Source organism: Pogoniulus pusillus, unplaced genomic scaffold (assembly GCF_015220805.1).
Source record: "Pogoniulus pusillus isolate bPogPus1 unplaced genomic scaffold, bPogPus1.pri scaffold_81_arrow_ctg1, whole genome shotgun sequence".
Lineage (NCBI taxonomy): Eukaryota > Metazoa > Chordata > Aves > Piciformes > Lybiidae > Pogoniulus > Pogoniulus pusillus.
In genome coordinates this window covers 1-23,551 of record NW_026974725.1, presented here as the reverse complement: position 1 = coordinate 23,551, position 23,551 = coordinate 1, and the positions used below count along the sequence as shown (strand labels likewise).

Sequence of the window (23,551 nt, the reverse complement as noted above, 5' to 3'; positions counted from 1 at the left end):
GGGGCGGGGGGGGGGGGCCGAAGCCTTTTAATCTCTTTTCTCTTTGTCTCCTTTCTCGCCCCCCCCAACCTAAAATCCTCTCCCCCCCCGCCCCGTGTGTCCCCCTCCCTTACCCCCCCCCCGCACCACCCTGACCCCTCCCATCCCCCCCCCCCGCCTTTTCTTCCGGTGCTAAAAGTAGAAGTGGAACAAAAAGGTAACTCCCCCCCCCCCCGCAAAGAAATCCCCCTCGACCCCTCCCGGACTCCCCCCAAACCTCCCAGAACCCCAACCCCCCCCACACCTCCCTGACCCCCTCCCTAGAACACCCAACCCCCCCCGACCTCTAAACCCCCCAAACTTCCTCCCCCTTTACCTCCCCCCTTCAACTCCTCCCCCTTGCCCCCCCCGCCCCCCTCTGACCCTCCCCAACTCCTCCCCAAACCTCCTCAGACCCCTTCTATACCTCCCCCCCCCGAGAACACCTCCCAACCCCCCCCAAACTCCCCTCCCCGGATTGATCCTGACCCCCACCCACCTCCCATGCCCCCAAATCCTGTTCCACTCAACCCTCCCCCCGAACCCCCTCCCCAAATTCCTCCTCCCAGACCCCTCCCTTCTTTCTCAGACCCTCCCCAAACCCCCCCCCCCCCCCAAGCCCTCCCTCCCCTCCTCGTGTGTCTCTTTCCCCCCCCTCCTTGTCCCCCTCCCCGGGCTGAGGGGGGTCCCCATAAGCTCAGGGGTGTTGAGGGGAGCTTAACTGCCCCCCTCAACTAATTAGTGTCTTTGGGACCCCCCCCCAAATCCTTCGACCCCACCCCAGTGTCCTCTTGGAGGTCCATAGGACCCTTTGGGACCCCCCCCCCCGAGGTCCCCTTCGGCCCTCCAGTGACCCCCCCCGAAAGTGTCCCCAGAGACATTTCCTCCTCCCCAAAGACCTCTTGGGGACCCCCCCCAGACCCATTGGGACCTCCCACAAAGTGTCCCCAGACTCTTTAGTGACCGCCTCGGGACCCCCCCAGGGTCTCCCTTGTCCCCTTAAGGGACCCTGGGACAAACCTCCCCAAAGCCCTTGGGACCCCCCACGCAAAGTGCCCCAAATTTGGGGGACCCTCCCAGGACCCCCCCCGGGGGAACCGTCTCAGAACTGGGAGCCCCCCCACAAGTGTCCCCAGACCCCCCCTTGAGGACACTCCATATTGGGGGACTCTGGCTGGGGGGGGGGAGGCAGTCTCATGACCCCTCCTTGTGTTGTGCCCCCCACACCTTCCCCCCCCCAGCTGTGGAGACCCTCCCGGAGATGCTGCAGAGACCCCCCCCAAAAATCCCCCCCCAATAAACTATAAGCCCCCCGCACCCCCCCGCCCGTGGAGCAGCTCGGGGGGGGGAGTCTGGGGACACTTGGGGGGCACTTAGCAGGGCGGGGGGGGAGCTGGGGGGGCAGTTAAGGGCAGCTTTGGGCCGTGTGGGGCAGGCAGGACACGGGGGGGGGGCAGGTGTGAGGCAGGGGCAGTTAGGAGCCAGGGGCCAGTTGTGGGTCGGGGGGGGGGTAGTTAAGGGTCACCAAGAGGTCAGTGGGGGGGGTCACGTGGGGGCCACGTAGGAGTCATTTATGGGCGGGGGAGGAACTTAGGGGTCATTTGTGGGTCAGGATGACACTGGTGGGTCACTTAGGGGTCAGTTATGGGCCGGGGGGGTCACTTAGCAGTCAGTTATGGGTCAGTGGGCAGTTAGGGGTCACTTTGGGTCAGTTATGGGCCGGGGGCGGTCACTCGTGGGTCATTTAGGGGTCAGTCGTGGGTCAGGGAGGTACCTTGGGGGTCAGTCGTGGGTCGGGGAGGGTCACATGTGGGTCACTGAGGGGTCAGCAGATCACTTGGGGGTCCCTTAGGGGTCAGCTGTGGGTCGGGGGGGGGTCACTCGTGGGTCAAGAAGGTCACTTGGGGGTCAGTTAGGGTCGGGGGGGTCACACGTGGGTGTCCCCCCCCATGTCTCTCTCTCTCTCTCTGTGCGGGGGACAGGAAAGGGGAGGAGGGAAATGTGTTGGTGGGCGTGGCCCTAAGGAAGGCGTGGCCTCGTTTGGGGCGTGGCTTTTCCTGGGGGCGTGGCCTCTGGCTGCGGGCGAGGGGGAGCTGTTTGGGGGGGGAGGGGTCCGGCGGCTTCTTCCCACAGGTGCCCCAGGAGCGGGGGAGGGGCCGCGCCGGGGGGGGATGTTTGAGGGGGGGGTCTCAGGGTGATGTGGGGGGGGAGGGGGATGGCGGGGGGGGGGGGCCCTAACTTCTCTCTCTCCTCCTCCTCCTCCCGCAGGGCCCCACCCCCGCCGCACCGCCCCCCCCGGACCGCGGGGCCCCCCCGAGCCTGTGAGTCCCCTCCCCCCCCTCCCCACGCCTCCTCCCCCCTTACGCCCCCCCCCCGGTATCGACCCTCCCCCCGCTCTGAAAAGTAAGGGGGGGAGACCCCCACACACACAAATTAACCCCCCCCGAAATGAGAGGGGGGGGGAGCGCGCGGCGGGGCACAGCTGGGTCCTGCTGCCCACTCGGGTCCTGCTGCCCACTCGGGTCCTGGCGTACGCAGCTCACTCCCGCGGCCCGGCGCTGCCTGCCTCGGCGTGCCGCGCACACGCGTGTGGCACGCAGGACCCCCCTGCACACACATGTGCGACACATAGGACCTCCTTGCACACCCACGTGTGACACACAGGACCCTCTTGCACACACGTGAGTGACACACAGGACCCCCTTGCACACCCACGTGTGACACATAGACCCTATTGCTCACGTGTGTGTGGCACACAGGACCCCCTTGCACACACGTGAGTGACACACAGGACCCCCTTGCACACCCACGTGTGACACATGGACCCTATTGCTCACGTGTGTGTGGCACACAGGACCCCCTTGCACACACGTGAGTGACACACAGGACCCCCTTGCACACCCACGTGTGACACATGGACCCTATTGCTCACTTGTGTGTGGCACACAGGACCCCCTTGCACACCCACGTGTGACACGTGGACCCTATTGCTCATGTATGTGTGGCACACAGGACCCCCTTGCACATGCGTGTGACCCCGGGGGGGGTTATTCGGGGGGGGGATCAGGCCAGGCTGGAGACCCCCAGAGGGGGCTGGAGGCATCCTGCAGGACTCAGAACTCTGAGTGCCCTTTAACTGGGGAGGGGTCACAGAAGGGGGGGGAGGGAAATGCCCTTTAATGACGTCACAGACACCCCCCATGGAGGGGGAGGAGTCCCCAGCCTGGTCTAAACCCCACAGTGGGGGGGGGTCCCCCTATGCCCACCCCCCCGCCCAGAGCAGAGACCTTGGGGGGAGGGTAGGTTGAAATTCATTTTTTGGGGGGGGTCTCTGCCCTGGGGGGGGGTCTCCCTTCCCTCCCCTCCCCCACCCTTGGCCGTCATCCTCCCCCCGCTTCTCCTCGCCCCCCCCTCTCCTTTTCGTGCCCCCTCCCCCTTTTCTCCCCGCAGCTCTAACCCCCCCTCCCCATTTCTCTCCCCCAGCCTCTCTGCAGCCGGCGCCGGAGCAGCGGGACCACGCGCGCCCCCCCCCCCCAAAACACGCCCCCCTCCCCCCCAAATCCACCCTCCCCTCAGCCCCCCTCCCTGCAACCTCTGCACCCCCTCCCCCGTACCCCCAAATCAGGGCGGCGCGGGGAGGTCTCCTCTATCTCACTCCCCCCCCTCGCAATCAAATCGGGGGGGAGCTTTTCTACTAATCCTCCCCCCCTAAAATCGGGGGGGGTCCCTTCGATCCACCCCCAAATTGAGGAGGGGGTCCCCCTGGTCCATTCCCCCCCCAGTTGTCTTCGTCGTTACCGTTCTGGGTGGGGCTCAGGAATTTTTTTGGGGGGGAAAAAGTCCCCCTCAAGCTAAGCCCCCTCCAACCTAACCCCCCCCCCAGTTTAAGCCTCTCCTTAAGATAGAGCCATCCCCCCCCAATTTCAGCCCCCCCCAGTTTAAGGCCTCTCCCAGTTTAGGGCTGCTCTAGTTTAGGGGTCCCCAGTCTAGGGCCCCCCCAACCCTCCCCAAAAGCAAAGGGAGTCTAGGGCTGCTCCTCCGGAGTGGAAGGGGAGGGGTCGCAGAGGCCCCATGGCTTTGGGGGTGGGTCACAGAGGGGACTTCCCCCCCCCTTCCTGTCTCCCCTCTTGTGTCGCCCTCGCCCCCGCCTCCCCTATTTTGTCTCCTTCCCTTTGACCCCTCCCTGGGTTAGGGACCCCTCCCCCCACCCCTTCCAGTGTCCCCTTCCCCCCCCACCCAGGGGTGTTCCCGGTTTGTGTCCCACTCCTCCTGGGGTTTGGGGGTGTGTCCCCCGGGGCTGGCTGGGGGGGGGAGGGGTCCTCACTGTGCCCCCCCAGCCACTGATCAGCTGCTTCTCTTCTCTTGCTGTCCCTCCCCCGTGTCCCCTCCCCCGCCGTGTCCGTCTCTGTGCTCCCCCCCCTGCGTCCCTCTCTCTGTCTCCGTCTGTCCCTCTCGCCCCCATGTCCTACCTCCCTCTCTCTGTCCCCTTGCCCCCACGCCCACCTGTCCCTCCTGCCCCCTTCTCCCCCCTCCCCTTCCTATTGCCCCTCCCCTTTTCCTCTCCCTTTTCCTCTCCCTTTTCCTCTCTCCTTTTGCTCTCCCTTTTCCTTCCTTTTGCTCTCCCTTTTCCTCCCCTCTCCCCTTTTCCTCCCCTCTCCCCTTTTACTCTCCCTTTTCCTCTCCCCTCTCCCCTTTTCCTCTCCCCCCTCCCCTCTCTCTCTCCTCCTCTCCCCCCCTCCCGCAGTCTTCGTCTGCCCGGGGGTCCTGCAGCGCATCTCCGGCGCCACCTCCAGCCACGAGTCTCAGCACCAATCCGGCTCCTGGTGCCGGGACCCGCTGCAGGCTGGGGACCGCCTCTACGTCATGCCCTGGGTGCCCTACCGCAGCGACACCCTCACCGAGTACGCCACCTGGGACGACTTCGTGGGCGGGCGGCACACGACCACCTTCCGCCTGCCCAACCGCGTGGACGGCACCGGCTTCGTGGTCTACGACGGAGCTGTCTTCTACAACAAGGAGCGCACCAGGTGTGGGCACAGCAGGCACGGGGGGCACGGGGCAGGGGTGCCAGAGCTGTCTTCTACAACAAGGAACACACCAGGTGCAGGCACAGCAGGCACAGGGGGGCATGGGCAGGGGTGCCAGAGCTGCCTTCTGCAACAAGGAGAGGCCTTTTCCAGCCTCCACCAGTGGCCTCCTGGAGGCCTCTTCCAGACCTTAACCTTGACCTCCTGAAGGCCTCTTCCAGCCCCTAACCCTGACCAGCCTTAGCATCCTGGAGGCTTCTTCCAGCCTCCACCGCTGACCTCCCGGAGCCACCTCCCAGCCTCTCCCCCCCCCCAGGAACATCGTCAAGTTTGACCTCCGCACGCGCATCAAGAGCGGCGAGACCGTGGTGGGGGCTGCCAACTACCACGACACCTCCCCGTACCGCTGGGGCGGCAAGACCGACATCGACCTGGCGGTGGACGAGGAGGGCCTCTGGGTCATCTACGCCACGGAGGGCAACGGGGGCAGGCTGGTGGTCAGCCAGCTGAACCCCTACACGCTGCGCTTCGAGGGCACCTGGGAGACCTCCTACGACAAGCGCGCGGCCTCCAACGCCTTCATGGTCTGCGGCGTCCTCTACGTCCTGCGCAGCGTCTACGTGGACGACGACAGCGAAGCCGCCGGCAACAGCCTGGCATACGCCTACGACACCCGTGCCAGGAGAGGCCTGCCCCTCGAGATGCCCTTCCCCAACCCCTACCAGTACATCTCCTCCGTGGGCTACAACCCCCGCGACAACCAACTCTACGTCTGGAACAACCACTTCGTGCTGCGCTACGGCCTCGAGTTCGCCCCACCCGAGCCCGGCAGTGGTGAGCGCCGGTGGGGAGTGGAGCGTGGGTGGGGGGCAGGCCCTGCAGGGGCCCGGCTGAGCGTGGCTGAGACGGAGCCGAGGGTTGGGGTCTGCAGTTGGGTCCCATCAAGGCCATGGAGGCTCCAGACTGGAGCTCACTTGGGGGGGGAGGCTCAGTTGATTTGGGGGTCCCACTTTGGGGGTCCCAGTTGACTTTAAGGGTCCCAGTTTAGGGGTCCCAGTTTGGGGGTCTCAGTGGGGGTCCCAGCTCACGCTGGGGGTTACATTAAGTTACAGTGGGGGGAATCCAGGTCAATCTGGGGGTGCACCCCCAGACTCACTGCCCCCTCCCCAAGGTTGGGATCCTGGGGGAGGGATCTAATTGTGGGGGGGGTTGGGGGGGCTTTGCCCCACCCTGACCTCCCCTTTTTTTGTGCCCTCTTTCTTGTCTGTCCTCTTTTTCCTGCCTCCTCCCCTTTTGTCCTGCCCCCTCCCCCCCCCAGGTGTGGTGACCACTCCAGCCCCCAGCGCGCCCCCCCCTCATCCCACCTCCCCCCGCACTTCCGCTGCCCCCTCCCCAACCCCCACGGCAAAAAGAGGGGGAGGTTCCTTTACTCCCCGCCCAGGACCACCCCCTCCAGGACCCCCCCAGCAGGGTGCTCCGGGACCTGCTCACAGTGCAGCCACACCGGGGGGCTCCCCGGGACCCCCACCCTTAAATCCGGGGGTTTTTGGGGTCCCTCCCCCTCCAGTTTCCTCCCGAAGACCCCCGGGAGGGTCGGGGGGGGGGCCCGGGGGGAGCCCTGCGCGGCTGTGCGAGGCCAGGGAGGTGCGAAGGGTGCAGTGGCCTGCAGCACAGCAGGGGGTGGTGGTGGAGAGACCCTGCCCCAAGGGCACCCGAGGTATGGGGGGCACTGGGGGGGGGGGCTGGGAGGGGCTGGGGGAGCAAGGGGAGGGTGATATGGGGGGGCTGGGGGGAGTGGGAGGCACTGGGAGGGGCTGGGAGGGGCTGGGGGAGCAAGGGGAGGGGGCTATGGGGGGGATATGTGGGACTGGGGGGACGGGGGGGATATTATGAGCTCAAGGGTCTGGGGGTTTATGAGGGAGGGGTTACTGGGGAGCTATGGAGACTACTGGGACTGCAGGGGGGGGGGGGTGACCTAGGGGGGGGTCTCTGGGGAGTTGCAATGCATTTGGGGGTGCCCCTGACACCCCCCTCCAACATGTGCCCCCCCCAGGCATTGCCTCCTTCCAGTGCCTGTTGGGCCTGGGGGTCTGGAACCCTCGGGGGCCTGACCTCAGCAACTGCACCAGCCCCTGGGTCAACCAAGTGGCCCAGAAGGTACTGGGGGGAATAGGGGAGGACACCCCAAAAGAATAAGGGGGACACCCCCCCCAAAACAAAGTTATGGATGCCCAGAATGAGGAGACCCCAACCCTCCCCAACATTTCCCCTCCAACCCCCCTCCTAGGGCTGTCTCCATCCCACGAGGTCCCTCCACGCTGAGTCACCTTCACCCAAGGGCACCCTAAGACCTGACCACCCTTGGGGACCTCCTGGAGACCCCCTGGAGACCTCCACCACCCTCAGCACCCCCCAAAATCACTGAGGACGACCCCCCCAGAGCCCTTCCTAGGTGACCACTGCCACATCCCCATCCCACCCTACTGAGTCACCTTCACCAGAAGCTTCCCCTCAAGACCTCACTGCCCTTGGGGACCCCCTGGAAACCTCAGCACTCCCTAAAGCCCCTGACCATGACCCCCCCAGAGCCCCCATCGCGCTGCTGGGCATCCCCGTGGGGGTGACCACGCTGTGCCCCCTGCCCCCAGATCAAGAGCGGGGAGAACGCTGCCAACATCGCGGTGGAGCTGGCGCGGCACACGCGGGGCCCGGTGTACGCGGGGGACGTCAGCTCCGCCGTGCGCCTGCTGGAGCAGCTGCTGGACATCCTGGACGCGCAGCTGCAGGCGCTGCGGCCCGTGGAGAGGGAGTCCGCGGGCAAGAACTACAACAAGGTGAGCAGCAGAGCGCGGGCGCGGGCAGCTGCTGCCAGCCGCTGGCTCCCCGGAGGCTGAGGTTCTCCAGCTCAGGGCCTCCTGTTGAGGTGCACCAGGAGCTGAGGTCCTCCTGTTGAAGTGCTCCAGGAGCTGAGGCTCTCCTGCTGAGGCTTTCCTGTGGAGGTGCTCCAGGAGCTGAGGTGCTCCTGTTGAGGTGCTCCAGGAGCTGAGGTCCTCTTGTTGAGGTGCTCCAGGAGCTGAGGTTCTTCTGTTGAAGTTCTTCAGGTTCTCCTGTTGAGGTTCTCCAAGAGTTGAGGTTCTCCTGTGGAGGTGCTCCAGAAGTTGAGGTGCTCCTGCTGAGGTGCTCCAGCTCAGGTTGTCCTGTAGAGGCTCTATTGTGGAGGTGCTCCAGGAGCTGAGGTTCTCCTGTAGAGGCTCTCCTGTGGAGGTGCTCCAGGAGCTGAGGCTCTCCTGCTCCAGAAGTTGAAGTTCTCCTACCCCACCCCCACCTTTGGGGTCCACCAACCCCACGCTGGGCCCCCACAACCACCCACACCTGTGAGTCCCACTCCACACTTTGGGGGTCCCTCAGTGATGTCTTCTCCTCTTCCCCCTCCCCCCCCAGATGCACAAACGAGAGCGAACCTGCAAAGATTACATCAAGGTGAGGGGGTGGGGCCGGGAGCAGGGCGTGGCAGGGTGTGGCCAGAAGTGGGAGAGATGCAGCATGGGTGTAGCCAGCACCAGTACTGCCCCCTGCTGGCCTGGAGGAATCTTTACCCAAGCTGTGATTGGAGGAGGAGGGTGGGGCTCTTGCTCATTGGTTGGTGCTGGCCCAGTGGGTGGAGCCTGAGCCCATGGGTGTGTCCGGAAGTGGGTGGAACTTGGTAGAGGTGTAGCAACCCCCACACTGCCCTCTGGTGGCCTGGAGAAGTTTGTGACCAACCGGTTGGTTACAAAGGAGAGATGTTTCTCATTGGTTGTTGCTGTTTGGGTGAGTGGGGCTTGTTCAGTGGGTGGGGCCGAGTGGGCGTGGCCCGATCTGGGTTTGCTCAGGCCCCTGATGGCCTGGGGGAGGCTGTGGGCAAGCTGTGATTGGAGGAGGAGGGTGGGGCTGTCACTCACTGATTGGTGCTATCTCCAGTGGGTGGGGTCGGAAGCAATGGGTGTGGTCTAGTAGGCGAGGCCTGATCTAGGTGTGCTCAGCCCCACACTGCCTCCTGGTGGTCTGGAGGAGGCTGTGAGCAACCTGTGATTGGAGGAGGAAGGTGGGGCTGGTGCTCATTGGCTGGCATCGTCCCCAGAGGGTGGGGCCGGGGCTAATGGGTGTGGCGGGGCGAGGCGGGGCCTGATTTGGGTGTGTCCGGATTTGCCTTGCCCCCTGCAGGCCGTGGTGGAGGCTGTGGACAACCTCCTGCGTCCAGAGGCTTTGGAGTCCTGGCGGGACATGAACGGCTCGGAACAGGCTCACACAGCCACGATGCTATTGGACGTGCTGGAGGAGGGAGCCTTCCTATTGGCTGACAATGTCAAAGAGCCCGCCCGCTTCCTGGCCGCCCGCCAGAACCTGGGTGAGAGCCCCCCCATCACTGGGAGACCCCCACCCAACAGAGCTGCCCCCGAGGCTGCCTGGGGGGCGCCTCCCACCCCCATCTGGGTGTTGTGAGCCTCACCCTGAGGGGATCTGAGGGGGGACTGGGGGAGGGGGACCCCCAGCTAAGGGGGGGAGAGGGACCCCCAGCTAAGGGGGGAGAGAGGGACTCCCCACATCCACTCACAGGGGTCCTCAGAGTGCCCCCAGCTCCCTGTCCTGGGAGGTGGCCAAGGGTTAGCCCCTGCACAATGGGTGGGGCCTGAGCCCCTCCCCCACTTCCCACCCTGGGGATCTCTGGGGTGCTGGTGCCAGGGTGTGTTGGTGCCACACCAGTGCTGGTGCCAGGCTGTGCTGGTGCCAGAATGTGCTAGTGCCACAGCAGTGCTGGTGCCAGGCTGTGCTGATGCCAGGCTGTGCTGATGCCACACCAGTGCTGGTGCCAGGGGTGTGCTGGTGCCAGGGTGTGTGGGAGCCACCGCAGTGCTGGTGCCAGGGTGTGCTGGTGCCACACCAACAATGCCAGTGCCAGGGTGTGCTGGTGCCACAGCAGTGCTGGTGTCATGCTGCGCTGGTGCCACACCAGCAATGGCGGTGGCAGGGGCGGGCGGTGACGCTGTGCTGCCCCCTGCAGTGCTGGAGGTGACAGTGCTGAGCACGGAGGGGCAGGTCCAGGAGCTGAGCTTCCCGCAGGAGTTCGGGGGGGGGGAAGGCTCCATCCAGCTCTCCGCCAACACCCTCAAGCAGAACAGCCGTAACGGTGGGCGGGGGGGGGCGTCAGGGGTCTTTAGGGTGTCTCATGGGGGGCTTGAGGGTCGTAGGGGGCGACTTGAGGGGTCCTGAGGGCATTTAAGGGCTTGAGTGGGGTCTTGGGGGTCTCAGGAGGTCTTTGGGGTGTCTCAGAGGCATCTTAAGGGCACCTGAGAGGTGTGGGAGGGGTCTTGGGAGCCTTGAAGTTATTTGGGGAGGGGTCCTGAAGGAGTCTGGGGGGAGTCCTGGGAGGGTCTTTGGGGTTCCAGGGAGTCTTGAAGGCATTTGAGGGGCGGGGGGGGGGGGGGGGGGGGAGGGAGGGGTCTGGAGGTTCTGAGGTTATCTGGGGGCATCCTGGGGGGTGGGTCTTAGAGGTCTTTGGGGGCTCTCAAGGGGCCCTGGGGGTGGGAACTTGAGGGGTCCTGGGGGGGGAGTGTGGGACCTTGGTGGGGGGGGACTGGGAGGAGATCAGGAGGGGGCTGGGGGTCTCAGGGTGGATTTGGGAGGGTCAGAGGTGGATTTGGGGGTCGGGGGAGGGGAGTCGGGTCCGGTTTGAGTTGAGGGGAGGGGTCTTCAGAGGGGGGTCCTGACAGGGGTCTCTGCAGGGGTGGTCAAGGTGGTCTTCATCCTCTACAACAACCTGGGGCTGTTCCTGTCCACGGAGAACGCCACCGTGCGGCTGGGCGGGGGCAGTGCAGGCAGCACCGAATTCGGGGGGGGGGGCTGCTTCCCCTCCCCGCCCCCCCCCCCCTTTGGTGGTCAACTCCCAGGTGATTGCTGCCTCCATCAACAAAGAGTCCAGCAGGGTCTTCCTCATCGACCCAGTGGTCTTCACCTTGCCCCACCTGCAGGTCAGACCCTCCCCCGTCCCCCCCCAAAGTCTTTCCTGGGCCCTCAGCGCCCTCTCGCCCCCCCCCCCCCTGAATCCCAAATTCCTCCTCCCCCCCCCCCATTGGACCCATAAACCCCTCCAAACCCACCCAGACCTCCCCCAGGACTCTCTGACCCCAACTCCTTTCCCACAAGACCCCAAAATTCCTTCCCAGGACCCCCAGCTCCCGTCCCTGGGACCCTCCCCCTGCCCTTGAGACCCTCCTGAGACCTTCGACTCATCCTTGAGACACTCCTGAGACCCTCCCCCTGCCCTGGAGACCCCCCTGAGCTCCTCACCCATCCTTGAGCCCCTCCTGAGCTCCTCCTGAGCCACTCAACCCACCCTTGGCACCCTCCCTGAACCCCTTCCTTCTCCCCCCAGGCCAAGAACCACTTCAACGCCAACTGCTCCTTCTGGAACTACTCGGAGCGCTCCATGACTGGGCACTGGTCCACTCAGGGCTGCCGCCTGCTGGCCACCAACGGCACCCACACCTCCTGTGCCTGCAGCCACCTCACCAACTTCGCCGTGCTCATGGCGCACCGCGAGAGCGTGAGCAGGGGCGCCGCCAGGGGGCGCTGTGGGGACGCATCTGTGGGGACGCTATGCACACCCCCGGGAGCGCCGCCAGGGGGCGCTGCGGAGATACCGCTGGGGACACTATCAGGGGGCAATATGGGGGGCGCTGGGGGTATCCCTGAGGGGCACCGCCGTGGGGCACTGTGGGAGCACAGCTGGGGGGAGGTATCAACACCCCCAGGGGAGGTGCCGCCAGGGGGCGTTATGGGGATACTGCTGGGGTGCGCTAGGGGGTTAGGGACACCTTGGAGGAGTTTGGGGACATCTCAGAAGGGTTTTGGGGGCACCTCGGGGGGCGTTGGGGGCACCTCAGAGCAAACCCTGGGTGGGCTTGAGGCTGTCTCGGGGGGCCGGGGCCAGCTGTGCCCCGCAGGCTGTGCCCACCCGGGTGCTCTCCGTCAGTACCCAGGGCGGCTGAACGAGGTGCTGCTGTCAGTCATCTCCTGGGTGGGCATCGTGGTGGCCTTGGTGTGCCTGGGGGTGTCGATCTCGGCGCTGTGCTGCCTGCGGGGGCTGCCCTCCGACCGTGCCACCATCCACAAGAACCTCTGCATCAGCCTCTTCCTGGCAGAGCTCATCTTCCTCGTGGGCATCGACAAGACACAGTACCAGGTCTGGCACCCAGCTGAGCCCCCACAGCACCCATGGGACCTCTCATGCTGAGGTCCCCTTGGTGCCCCAAGCCCAGGAGCTGCTCCTCCCTCTCTCCTCCCCACACCCCCTTGGTGCCCTCATGCCCAGGAGCTGCTCCTCCCTCTCTCCTCCCCACACCCCCTTGGTGCCCCCATGCCCAGGAGCTGCTCCTCCCTCTCCCCTCCCGTCCCCGGCTGAGGGCGGCAGTGTCGCCCCCTGCAGGTGGCCTGCCCGATCCTGGCCGGGCTCCTGCACTACTTCTTCCTGGCCTCCTTCTGCTGGCTGTGCCTGGAGGGAGTCCATCTCTACCTGCTGCTGCTGGAGGCCTTCGGGGCCGAGCTCTGGCGCCCGAGGCTCTACTACGCCGCCGGCTACTGCCTGCCCGCGCTGCTCGTGGCCGGCGCCGCCGCCGTGGACCACCGAGGCTATGGCACCGAGCGGGCGTGAGCAGCCGGGGGGAGGGGGGAAGGGAGACAGAGGAGGGGGGAGGGAAGGAGAAGGGAGGGGGAAGGCAGAAGGGAAGGGGGAGAGGGGAAGGGAGGAGAGGGGAGGTGGAGAGAGGAGGAAGAAAGGGGAGAAAGGGAGGGGGAAAAGGGCAAGGGAGTGGGTTAAGGGGCGGGGCTTGGGAAGGGGAGGGGCTTGCAAATGGGGGAGGGGTGTGAGAAAGGGCCATAGAAGGGGAGTGGCTTAAAAATGGGTGGGGCTGGGGGAGAATTGGAGAAGAGAGGCTAAAAGGGGTGGGGTTGTGACTGGGGTGGGACTTGGGAATGAGGGGAGGGCCTTTGGGAAGGGCTGGGCTCAGGCGATGGGGGCGGAGTCCTATGCAGAGGGGTGGGGGCTGTATGGGTGGGGTAAGTGAGAGGTGTGTCATTGGTGGGCGTGCCCCACTGAGGCCCCGCCCATCCGCAGGTGCTGGCTGCGAGTGGACAACCACTTCCTGTGGAGCTTCGTGGGGCCTGTGGCTGTCGTCATCCTGGTCAGGGGCTGGGGGCTCCAGGGGCAGGGCTGGGGGTTGGGGGGGCAGGGCTGGGGATCCCCTGCAGGGATCTTCAGCCAGGGAGGGGTCGGTGCTGGGGGTCTTGCCAAGATGAGGTCCCACCGTGGGCTGCTGTGGGTCCCTCTATGGGGCTGGGGGTCCCTGTGTGGCTCTGGGGTTCAGTGTGGGTCTGTGGTCTGACCATGAGTGGGGGTCCCTGTGTGGGTCTGAGATCCCTGCTATGGATCTGAGGTCCCTATGTGGGTCTGGGGTTGGTGTTGAGTGCTGTGCTCACAGGTGACTTTGTCCCTGTGTGGGTCTGGGGTCTCTGCTATGGGTCTGGGGTCCCACAGGTGACTTTGGTGTTCCTGCTGGTGACACTGCACAAGATGCTGCGGAGCTCAACCGCACTGAAACCTGACTGCAGCCGCCTGGATGGCATCCGGTAGGGGGCGCTGGGAGGGCACTGGGAGAGGACTGGGAGGGGATTTGGAAGGGACTGGGAGGGGATTGGGAGGGCACTGGGAGAGCACTGGGAGGGCACTGGGAGGGCACTGGGAGGGGCACTGGGAGAGCACTGGGAGAGCACTGGGAGGGGATTGGGAGGGGCACTGGGAGGGGACTGGGAGGGGATTTGGAAGGGACTGGGAGGGGATTGGGAGGGCACTGAGAGAGCACTGGGAGGGGACTGGGAGGGGAGCCCGGGGGGGGTCCCTGAGCCTGCCCCCCCCCCAGCTCCTGGGCCCTGGGGGCCATTGCGCTGCTGCTGCTGCTGGGCCTGACCTGGGCCTTCGGCCTCCTCTTCGTCACGCGCGAGTCGGTGCTGACAGCTTCGCTCTTCACCGCCTGCAACGCCCTGCAGGGAGCCTTCATCTTCGTCTTCCACTGCGCCCTGCAGAAGAAGGTGGGGCCGGGGGGGGCTCCTTCATCATCGTCAGCAGCTTCCCCTTCCCCCTTTCCTTCTCTCTCTCCCTTCCCCTTCCCATTCCACCTGCTGGGGTGGGGGCACCATCATCATCATCATCATCATCATCAATCTCAATCTTCCATCTCCCATCCTCATCCTCACCCTCCTCTTCCTCCTACCACCTCCACTGGGGGGGGCAGGAGCTCATCCTGCTCAATCTTCCTCATCCTCTTCCTCTTCCAATCTCGGTGAAGTGTGGGGGGGAGAGGGTGGGGCTGGGCTGAGCCCTGTGTGGCTCAGTGGGGGTCACCCATGGGCGCTGCCCCCTCCCTCACCCCCCCCCAGGTGCACCGGGAGCTGGGGAAGTGCCTTCGGCACAGCTCCTGCTGCCTGCGCAGCCCCCCCGGGCCCCCCCTGGGCAGCCTCAAGACCTCTGCCATGAGGAGCAACCCAAGATACTACACACAGGTGGGGAGACCCCCCCCCGGGGTACAGCAGACCCCCCCTGAGATGGGACAGACACCTCCCCCCCGCCAAAATGCCCTCCATGACACCCCAAAGGTCATCACCCCCACAGCCCCTCCCCCAGCAACCACAGACCCCCCCCAAATCCACTCCAGTGCCACAAAATTGCCCCCCCCACACTCCAAAATGCCCCCCCCAGCTCCCTCCAAAATTCCCACCCCCAGCAACCCCCCCAGGACCCAAAAATTCCCCCCTCAAAGCCCCGCCAGAATGCCCCCCAGGACCCAAAGATTCCCTCCTGCATTTGGGGGGGGGGAGGGCACTTAAAATCGGGGGGGGAGTTTCGAGGGGGAGTTGACACACACTGAGGGGGGGTCCTAAAATATGGGGGAGGGATGGGGAGTGTAAATTAGAGGGGTCTTAATGTGAGGGGGAGCTAAAATGGGGGGTGGATTAAATTGGGGGGGATCTAAAACGGGGGGGAATGGATTAAATGGGGGGGGGTCGCCCCCATAGTGCAGGCTTTGGCTTATTCTGGGGGGGAGGTGTGGAACTGGAAGCTCAGGACCCCACACCTGGGAAGGGGTCGATTTTTTTTGGGGGGGGGTCTTATGGAGGGGGGTTCCTCAGTGGTGTTGGGTGGGAATTTGGGGGGGGGTCTTATTTGAGACCCCTCCCCCCCCAGAGCCGGATCCGGAGGATGTGGAACGACACAGTCAGGAAGCAAACTGAGTCCAGCTTCATGGGGGGGGACCTCAACAGCACCCCCACGCTCAACAGAGGTGAGCCCCCCTCGGGACCCCCCCCCAGTTTGTGACCCCTCCCCACTCCTTCCATCCCCTCCCCGTATAACCCCTCCCGGCCACCCTCTTATGGGGAGGGGGCACCCAGAACCGTCAGACCCCCCCCACAACACTCTTTGGCCTCCCCAGGCCCTTTTGGGAGCCCCAGCCCCCCCCCCTCCCCTTCAGACCCTTCTGGGCCCTCTCCCAGCTCCATCTCAGACCCCCCCAGACCCCAGGCCACTTTAGACCCCCCCGACCCTTTCAGCCCCACCCCAGCCCCACCCAGACTCCTCTAGGATCCCCCCAGACCCTCCCCAAATGAATTCTGACGCCCCCCCCCCATTGTTTTGCCCCCCTCAGGGACCATGGGCAACCACCTCCTGCCCAATCCTGTGCTGCAGCCGCGGGGGGGGTCCAGCCCCTACAACACCCTGATTGGGGAGGGGGGGGGCTTCACCCCAGCCTCCCCCCCCGCCTTCACCTCCCCAGGTAGGTACCGGGGGGTGCCCCCCCCCGCACCCAAAATCCCCCTAAGTGGCCCAAAATTGCCCCCCTAGCCCCCAAGGGTACCCCCAGGGGGAGGTAATTAAGGGGAGGGGTGGAGGGCAGGGCCTTTGTGGGGGGGGTGATGGAAATTTGGGGGGGGGGTAGGATGGTGCCAGACCCCCCCTGACCCCCCCTTACTGCTGCTTCTGTCCCCAGGGAGCTTCCGAGAGAGCAGTAAGTGACCCCCCCCACACCTTACCTATCTCTGCCCCCCAATTTATCTCTGACCCCCCCCCACCTTACCTATCTCTGCTCCCCCAATTTATCTCTGACCCCCCCCACCTTACCTATCTCTGCCCCCCCAATTTATCTCTGACCCCCCCCACCTTACCTATCTCTGCCCCCCAATTTATCTCTGACCCCCCCACCTTACCTATCTCTGCCCCCCAATTTATCTCTGACCCCCCCTGCCCTTTTATCTCTCCTCCCTCCCCACCCATCTTATTACCCCCCCCATACATAACCCCCCCGGGGCCCCCCCTCTAATTTTTATGCCCCACTCCCTTCCCCTTCCCCCTCCCCCATCCCCCCCTCGCCCCCCCCCCCACTTTTTTACCCCCTCAGGACCCCTTTTTACTGCACCCCCATGTGACCCCCCCCAATTTTTATGCCCCACTCCTCCCCCCCCACTTTTCTACCCCACTCTATTCCCCCCCCATTTATTAACCCCCCCTCTTGCCCCCCCCCACCTTTGCCTCTCCAGAGCCCCCCCCGGAGCCCCTCCCCCTCAACGGCAACTTCAACAACAGCTACAGCCTGCGGGGGGGGGCAGGGATTGAAGGCGGCCTGGGGGGGGGTCCCCCCAATCGGGGGGGTCCTCCCCCACCTCCCCCGCCCCTGGAGGGCCCCCGCCGAGGGCCCCCCCCCGGACGCAGCCGCCCTGGAGAAAATGATCATCTCCGAGCTCGTGCACAACAACCTGCGCGGGGGCGGGGGGGGCGCGGGGGGGGGCTCTCACCCCCCTCCCCCGCCCCCTCCTCCGCCTCCCCCCTCAGATCCCCCTCCCGAGCTCGGGCTCCTCTACCAGGAGCTCACCCGGGCCGGTGGGGGGGGCGGGGGGGGGCTGGGAGCCCACCCGGACCCCCCCCGTGGCGCGGGGGTGGGGGGCGGGGGACACCACCCGCATCACCCCCCCCCACCACCCCCACCCTGCCGCTCCCCCTCCCCCGCCGCTGCCCCCCCCCCAAACCCGAGACTCCTCCTCCTGCCCCGACAGCAGCCCCGAGGCCCCCACCCCGCCCCCGCCCCCCCCCCCCCGCACCCCCGTACCTGGGGGGCCCCCCCCGGCTCCTCGGGGGCGTCTTCGGGGGGGGCGCGGACAGGGAGGGGCCGGGGGGAGGCGAGGCGGATGGGCAGATGCAGCTCGTGACCAGCCTCTGAGGGGGGGCGCAGCCGGTCCCCTGCCCCCCAACACTGCCCTGCGCCCCCCAGCCCCCCGGGGGGTGCCACAGGAGCCCCTCCCCCCCACGGACCCCCTCCCCCGGCAGCCCCCCCAAAAGCCCCCCCTGAGGGGGAAGGAAGAGCCCCCAGGGGCAGGAGGGGCTGGGGGCACGGAGGGGGGCAGGGGGAAGCAGCTGGGCGCCAGGACCCCCCCCGGCGCCAGGACCCCCCGGCCCGGGCACCGCCGGCACCAGGAGCTGCTGCCCACGCACCGGGAGCCAGCCGCGGGCGGGGGGGGCACAGACACGCCCCGGCCCCCCCGCGCCGCGCCGGGCCCAGGCCCCAGCTGCGATCTGCCTTTGCACGGGACTCAGCCTCGCACGAGGACAGAGCTTTGCACGAGGACCACCCCCCCCCCCCCCCCGACAGCTGCACAAGGAGCCCCCCCCGCGCCCCCCCCCGCAGCGCACCAGGACTGGGCCTTGCACGAGGCCTCCCCCCCTCACACGAGGCTGTGCACGAGGACTGCCTCGCACGAGGGCTCCTCCCCCCCCATCAACCTCCCCCCCGCCCCGAGGCTCTTTGTGCCCCCTCCCCTCCCCCCAGGACATTGCGGAGGGGACAGGATGGGGGGGGGGGAAGGGGGAGGGGATCCTTGTGCCCCCCCCCAAAAACCAAACCCGGGAGGGGTGGGGAGGGGCGGGAGGGGGTCACACCTGGGTGGGGAGGGGGTCCCGCAGTGGAACTGTTGGTGGGGGGCTTGGGGTCTCCCTTTATCTTTGGGGGGGGTCCCCACTTAAAGCCATCCAAGGGAGTGGCCCCCCCCCGCACCCCCCCCCAGTATCTTTGGCAGCACCAAGCTGGGGGTGAGGATGAGGAGAGGAGGAGAGGGGAGGGGGGAAAGGGGGGGTAAAATTTGGGGGGACTCCCTCTAAACCCCCCCACCCCCCCCCCCGGCTGACATTTTTGTTGCCAAAAAATCCCCCCCCCGAAAGACACAATTGTAATATAGCTGTAAATGGACCCCCCAAACATCCCTGCCCCCCCCCCATTTACCCCCCCCCAGAAGCACAAACCCAGCCCCCACCCCCCCCCCCAAAAATTCAACCCTGGGGGGGGCATGGGGGATGGGGAATTGGAGGGGGTCTGGGGGTCTCGCCACGTTGTAAATAGGGATGGGGGAGACCCCCCCCGGGAATGACCCCCCCAAAAGTAATGAGGGGGAAGGGAGGGGGGGGCAGCAGGGGGACCTCCCCCGCACATAGCTCTCTTCTCCCTCCCCCTTCTAAAACTTGGGGACCCCCCCTAGAATCTGGGACCCCTCCCCAAAGTATAGGATGCCCCTCCCCAAAATTCGTCGGGGGGCATGGAATTTGGGGGACCCCCCCTCAGTATATAGAGGCCCCCCCTCGCAATTTGGGGACCCCCCTCTAGGATGTTGGGGACCCCCCCTCATCATCTGGGGGCCCCTCCCCAGATATTGAGGACCCCCCCTAGATTTCAGGGACCCCCTCCCATATTTTGGGGACCACCTAAATTCTTCCCCCCCCCGATTTTTGGGGCCCCCCCTTAAATTTGAGGGCCACACCCAGGGGAGGCCTACCCCAATTTTTTGGGGTCCCCCTCCCCCCTTCCTCATTTCTGGGGGGGACTTCCCCTCCCCCCATCCCAGCCCCTATTTGGGGACCCCCAAATTTGGGGGGGGTTAGGAAGAGGATTCCCCTTCCCCCCCCAAGATGTTGGGGTCCCCTCCCCCCCCCCCGCGGTTTTGGGGGGGTCCTTTCCCCTCTCCCTCCCCCTCCCTCCCCCTTTATTTCTGCCAAACCAACTTTGGGTCGAGGAGGACACAGCGGCCACAGGGGGCGCCATGGGGTCACCGTGGGGTCACCGTGGGGTCACTGAGGTCACCATGGGGCCACTGAGGTCACCGTGGGGTCACCATGGGGTCACTGAGGTCACCATGGGGCTGCTAAGGGTCACCGTGGGGTCACTAAGGGATCACCAAGGTCACCATGGGGCCACTGAGGTCACTGTGGGGTCACTGAGGTCACCAAGGGCCACTAAGGGTCACCATGGGGCCAGCAAGGTCACCATGGGGTCGCCAAGGGCCACTGACATCATCATTGGGCCACCAAGGTCAGTGTGGGGTCGCCATGGGGTCACCAAAGTCACCATGGGGTCACCATGGGGTCACTGAGGTCACCATGGGGCTGCTAAAAGTCACCATGAGGCCACCAAGGTCAGCGTGGGGTCACCGTGGGGTCACTGAGGTCACCATGGGGCTGCTAAGGGTCACCATGAGGCCACCAAGGTCAGCGTGGGGTCACCGTGGGGCCACCAAGGGCCACCGAGGTCAGCGTGGGGTCAGCAGGGTCAGCCCAGGGCCGTCAGTGTCACCATGGATCCAGCACCACAGGAAGTCAGGGGACAGACAGGGCCACCAAAGGTCACCATGGGGCCACCAAGGGTGACCGTGGGGTCACCGTGGGGCCACCAAGGGAAGGGTCCAGGGGACAGTCAGGGCCACCAAGGTCACTGGGAGGACAGCCAGGACCACCATGGGGCCCCCCCGGGAAGAGCCAAGGGGACCACCGGGGCCACTGCCAGGGCACTGCCAGGCCACCAAGGGACAATCAGGGCCAGCAAGGCCACCGGAGGGCGTGGCCAGGGCCAGCATGGGACAGCAGAAGGCAGGGAAGGTCACCACGGGGTCAAGGTCACCGTGGGGTCAAGGTCACCGTGGGGTCAAGGTTACCGCGGGGTCACCATGGGGACAGTGGAGGAGAGGAACCAATAAAGGTGACACAGATCTTGGAGCAGGGTCAAGGTCACCTCTGTATGGGGGGGCATGGGGAGGGGCTGGGGGGGGGCCGAAGGTGCTGGGGGAGGAGGAGGACACAGTGGGGGACACAGGGGGGTCCTGGAGGGGACAGAGGGGTCCTGGGGTGGGACATGGAGGTCCCAAAGGGGGGACTGGGGAGGGGGTCTGGGGTGGTGTTTAGAGGTGGGTGGGGGACTGGGGGGGTCGGGAGGGTCTGGGGGGTGTCAGGGGTGGGAGGGGGGAGGGGCCAGAGGGGTCTGTGGGGCTGCAGGTCACGGGAGGGGGGTCCCGAGGGGCTCCCGGAGCGCTCCGAGCCGAGCCTGAGGCAGTTACAGTGCCGGGGGGGCGGAGCTTTCCCACCCGTAACCACGCCCCTCCCATAACCACGCCCCAAACGGGCGTGGCCTTACCACAAACCCCACCCCCGAGGTTATAAATAGAGCCCCCCCTCTTTCCCCCCCCTCCCCAACCGCGCCCGTGGCCGCGATGGGTCCCGCCAGGAGCCTCGGTGAGAAACGAGACCCCCCCCGGGACCCCCCATAAACACCACGCCCCCCCCCACTCCCCCCTCCCGCCCAATATCGCCCCCCCCCGTAACCCCCCCGCAAATAACGGCCTCTGACCGCCCCCCCTTCCCGAAAGTTTCTTTTTACCCCCCCCGAAATGAGTCCTTCTCGGGACTCCCCCCCAAAAAAAACCTTCCTCTGCCCCCCCTCAGGTGGGTCCCTTCTAACCCCCCCCATAGAGTCCCTTTTGCCCCCCCCGGGGTCTCTCCTGCCCCCCCAATGCGTCCTTTCTGCCCTCCCCAATTATTTTTGCCCCCCCCCCTAAAGTTCCTTTCGCCCCCCCACCAAATTCCTTTTGCCCCCCCCGGGTCTTTCCTACTCCCCCAATGAATCCCTTCTGGACCACCCCCTCCCGGGTCACCTTTAACCCCCCCGAGTGTCCCCTGTCTCCCCCCATTTCCTTTACCCCCCCCCGGGTTTCTTTTGCCCCCCCCCCCGCTCGCCCCTTACCCATTTAGGTCCCTTCCGAACTCCTCCTAAAATATTGAGGGGGGGGCAACTTTGGGGTGATTTGAGGTGGAGGCTGGGTGCGGGGGGGGCTCATTGGGGGTGTTTTAGATCCTGGGGGGGGCATTTTGAGGTTATTTTCGCTCCAGGGGGGGCACTTTGGGATTAATTTGTGTTCCGGGGGGGCTCTTTGTGGTTAATTTAGGTCTGGGGGGGGCACTTTGGGGTTAATTTAAGCGGGGGGGGGGGCACCGTGGGAAACTCTCGAGTCCTTTTCGCGGGGGGGGGGGCGAAGGGGAAGTTGGATGCGGGGGGGTGGTGCGGGAGGGTCCGGGGGGGGGGGCGGATGTTTGATTTCCTCTTCGATCCCCCCCGCGGGGTTTTCTTTGGGGGGGGTCCTCGTTTCCACGGGGGGGGTGCTGAATAGTACCCCCCCCCAGCAGCTCTCAATTGGCACCAGCAACGGGGGGGGGGCTTAAATAACTGGGGGGGATACGACAGAAAATAATGAGGGGGGATCAATGATACTGGGGGGGCTCCCGCAGGGGGAGGGATTTGGGGTGCTCAGGGCTTTGCTTCCCCCCCCCCCCCCCAGCGTGGGTCAGGGCGCGCGGGGGGGGGGGCAGGGCTGGGTGGGAGGATCGAGAGGCATAAACTCGACACCCCCCCCCCCCCGCGACCCCCCCTCCGGTTTAGGTCTGTGCCTGGTGCTGAGCAGCGTGGCCTGGACACGGGGGGGTCAGTCTGGGGGGGTGTCAGGTTGGCGGGGGGCAGTTTGGGGGGAGTCAGTCTTGGGGAGGGCAGCCTGGGGGGGTCAGTTTGGGGGGGGCAGTCTGGGGGGGCGGAGGGGCGTTGGGGGAGTGGGGGGGGGGGGAGTTGGGGGGGGGTCCGAGGGGGATTGGGGGCGGGGGGGGTCGAGGGGGTCCGAGGGTAGTAAATTTGGGCAGGGGGAGGCAATATGGGGGGGCTCGAGGAGGGGGGGAGTAAATTGGGCTTGGGGGGGAACTGGGGGGGGGAACTGGAGGAGCCTGGGGGGAGGATTTGGGGTTGGGGGGGTCCGAGGGAGGAATTGGAGGCTGGGAGGGGAATTGTGGGGGGCCCGGGGGGGGGTTGAGGTTGGGGGACGGAACTGGGGGGGTCCGACCCTGCTGCCGCTGTGCCCCCCCCAGAGCTGCTGCCCTGCCCGCAGTGCCCCCTCGCGCGCTGCCTGAACGCCACTCACTGCGGCTGCCCCCCCGGGCACCTGCCCCCCCCCTGGCCGCAGGACCCCCCCCCTGCTGCAGAGCTGCGACGGTGAGGGGGGGCGGGGGGCGATGTGGGGGGTGTCAAATTGGGGGAGGCAATTCCGGGGTGGGCAATTGGGGGGGGTCAATTTGGTGGGGGGGCACTGAGGAGGGGCTGGGAGGGTGTCGGGATGGCTGGGGGAGGGGCAGGAGGGGGATGTGAGGGGGGGGCCTTGGGGGGGTCGTGGAGGGTACTGGGGGGCGGCAGGAGAGGGCCGGGGGGGGTCACTAGCGGGAGCAAGGAGGGTGTTGGGATGGCTGGGGCGGGTTGTGGGGGGCGCTGGGGGGGTCACCTGGGGGGGCCAAGGAGGTATTTGTGGGGGAGGCAGGAGAGGGCCGGGGGGGACATTCTGGAGGGGGCTTAAGGGGGGGGGAAGCATTTAAGGGACCTGGGGGGGGGCAGTGCCCATTATGGGGTCTGAGGTCTCCTTGCGACCCCCCCCAAAGACATCAACGAGTGCCTGGAGCTGCCCCCCCGCTGCGGCCCCTTCCAGACCTGCACCAACAGCCCGGGGGGGTTCAACTGCTCCTGCAGCCTCGGCTACAGGGAGGGACCCCCCCCCGAGACCCCCGCCCCGGGGTCCCCCCCCGGCCTCCACTGTGTCGGTAAAGACCCCTCCAAAATCCAGCCCCCCCCGGGACTTAAACTGGGGGGGCTCTTCGGGGGAGAGTTCTTTTCTTTGCGGGGGCTTTAATTGGGGGGGGCCTTTAATGGGGGGGGGTCTTTTCTTGGGGGGGGTTCCTGGGGGGGCTCTTTGATTGGGGGAGGGTCTTCAATCGGGGGGGGGTCTTTAATCGGGAGAAGTCACCCACCGGTGCTGCCCCCCCCCAGACGTGGACGAGTGTGCCGAGGGGGGGTCGGACCCGTGCGGGGGGGGGGGGGCCGTTTGCTTTAACACCCCGGGGGGATTCGAGTGCCACTGCCCCCCCGGCTACGTCAAGACGCCCCCCCAAAACCACTGCACCGGTGAGTGACCCCTCCCCCAAATTAACACCACCTCCACCCCTCCAGGACCCCCCCAAAACTCTTTGCCTCCCCAAGGACCTCCTCACACCCCCTTAGGACCCCCCCCCCACAAAACCCTTT

At 66.2% G+C, this 23,551-nt stretch overlaps 2 protein-coding genes across 2 annotated transcripts in view; both read left to right on the top strand.

Moving 5' to 3' along the window:
* Nucleotides 1-20,161, top strand: part of ADGRL1 (adhesion G protein-coupled receptor L1) — a 28,538-nt gene extending 8,377 nt beyond the window's left edge. The window contains 22 exon segments of the mRNA XM_064141897.1: nt 179-196; nt 4,763-5,045; nt 5,362-5,879; nt 6,364-6,762; nt 7,099-7,202; nt 7,694-7,879; nt 8,487-8,525; nt 9,249-9,432; nt 10,087-10,212; nt 10,808-10,911; nt 10,913-11,053; nt 11,458-11,628; nt 12,058-12,267; nt 12,511-12,731; nt 13,198-13,264; nt 13,618-13,709; nt 14,000-14,168; nt 14,517-14,639; nt 15,322-15,418; nt 15,782-15,910; nt 16,124-16,141; nt 16,671-20,161. Coding sequence (XP_063997967.1) covers nt 179-196; nt 4,763-5,045; nt 5,362-5,879; nt 6,364-6,762; nt 7,099-7,202; nt 7,694-7,879; nt 8,487-8,525; nt 9,249-9,432; nt 10,087-10,212; nt 10,808-10,911; nt 10,913-11,053; nt 11,458-11,628; nt 12,058-12,267; nt 12,511-12,731; nt 13,198-13,264; nt 13,618-13,709; nt 14,000-14,168; nt 14,517-14,639; nt 15,322-15,418; nt 15,782-15,910; nt 16,124-16,141; nt 16,671-17,347 — 4,076 coding nt within the window. The 3' untranslated portion in view covers nt 17,348-20,161.
* A 476-nt stretch (nt 20,162-20,637) lies between these two features.
* LOC135174571 (glyceraldehyde-3-phosphate dehydrogenase, testis-specific-like) lies at nt 20,638-23,527 on the top strand. The gene is made up of 5 exons (XM_064141896.1): nt 20,638-20,676; nt 21,878-21,919; nt 22,351-22,474; nt 22,912-23,070; nt 23,297-23,527. Exons 1-5 carry the CDS (start codon nt 20,655-20,657, stop codon nt 23,358-23,360), a joined length of 411 nt encoding a protein of 136 aa, XP_063997966.1. The 5' UTR covers nt 20,638-20,654; the 3' UTR covers nt 23,361-23,527.
* The last annotated feature ends 24 nt before the right edge of the window (nt 23,528-23,551 follow it).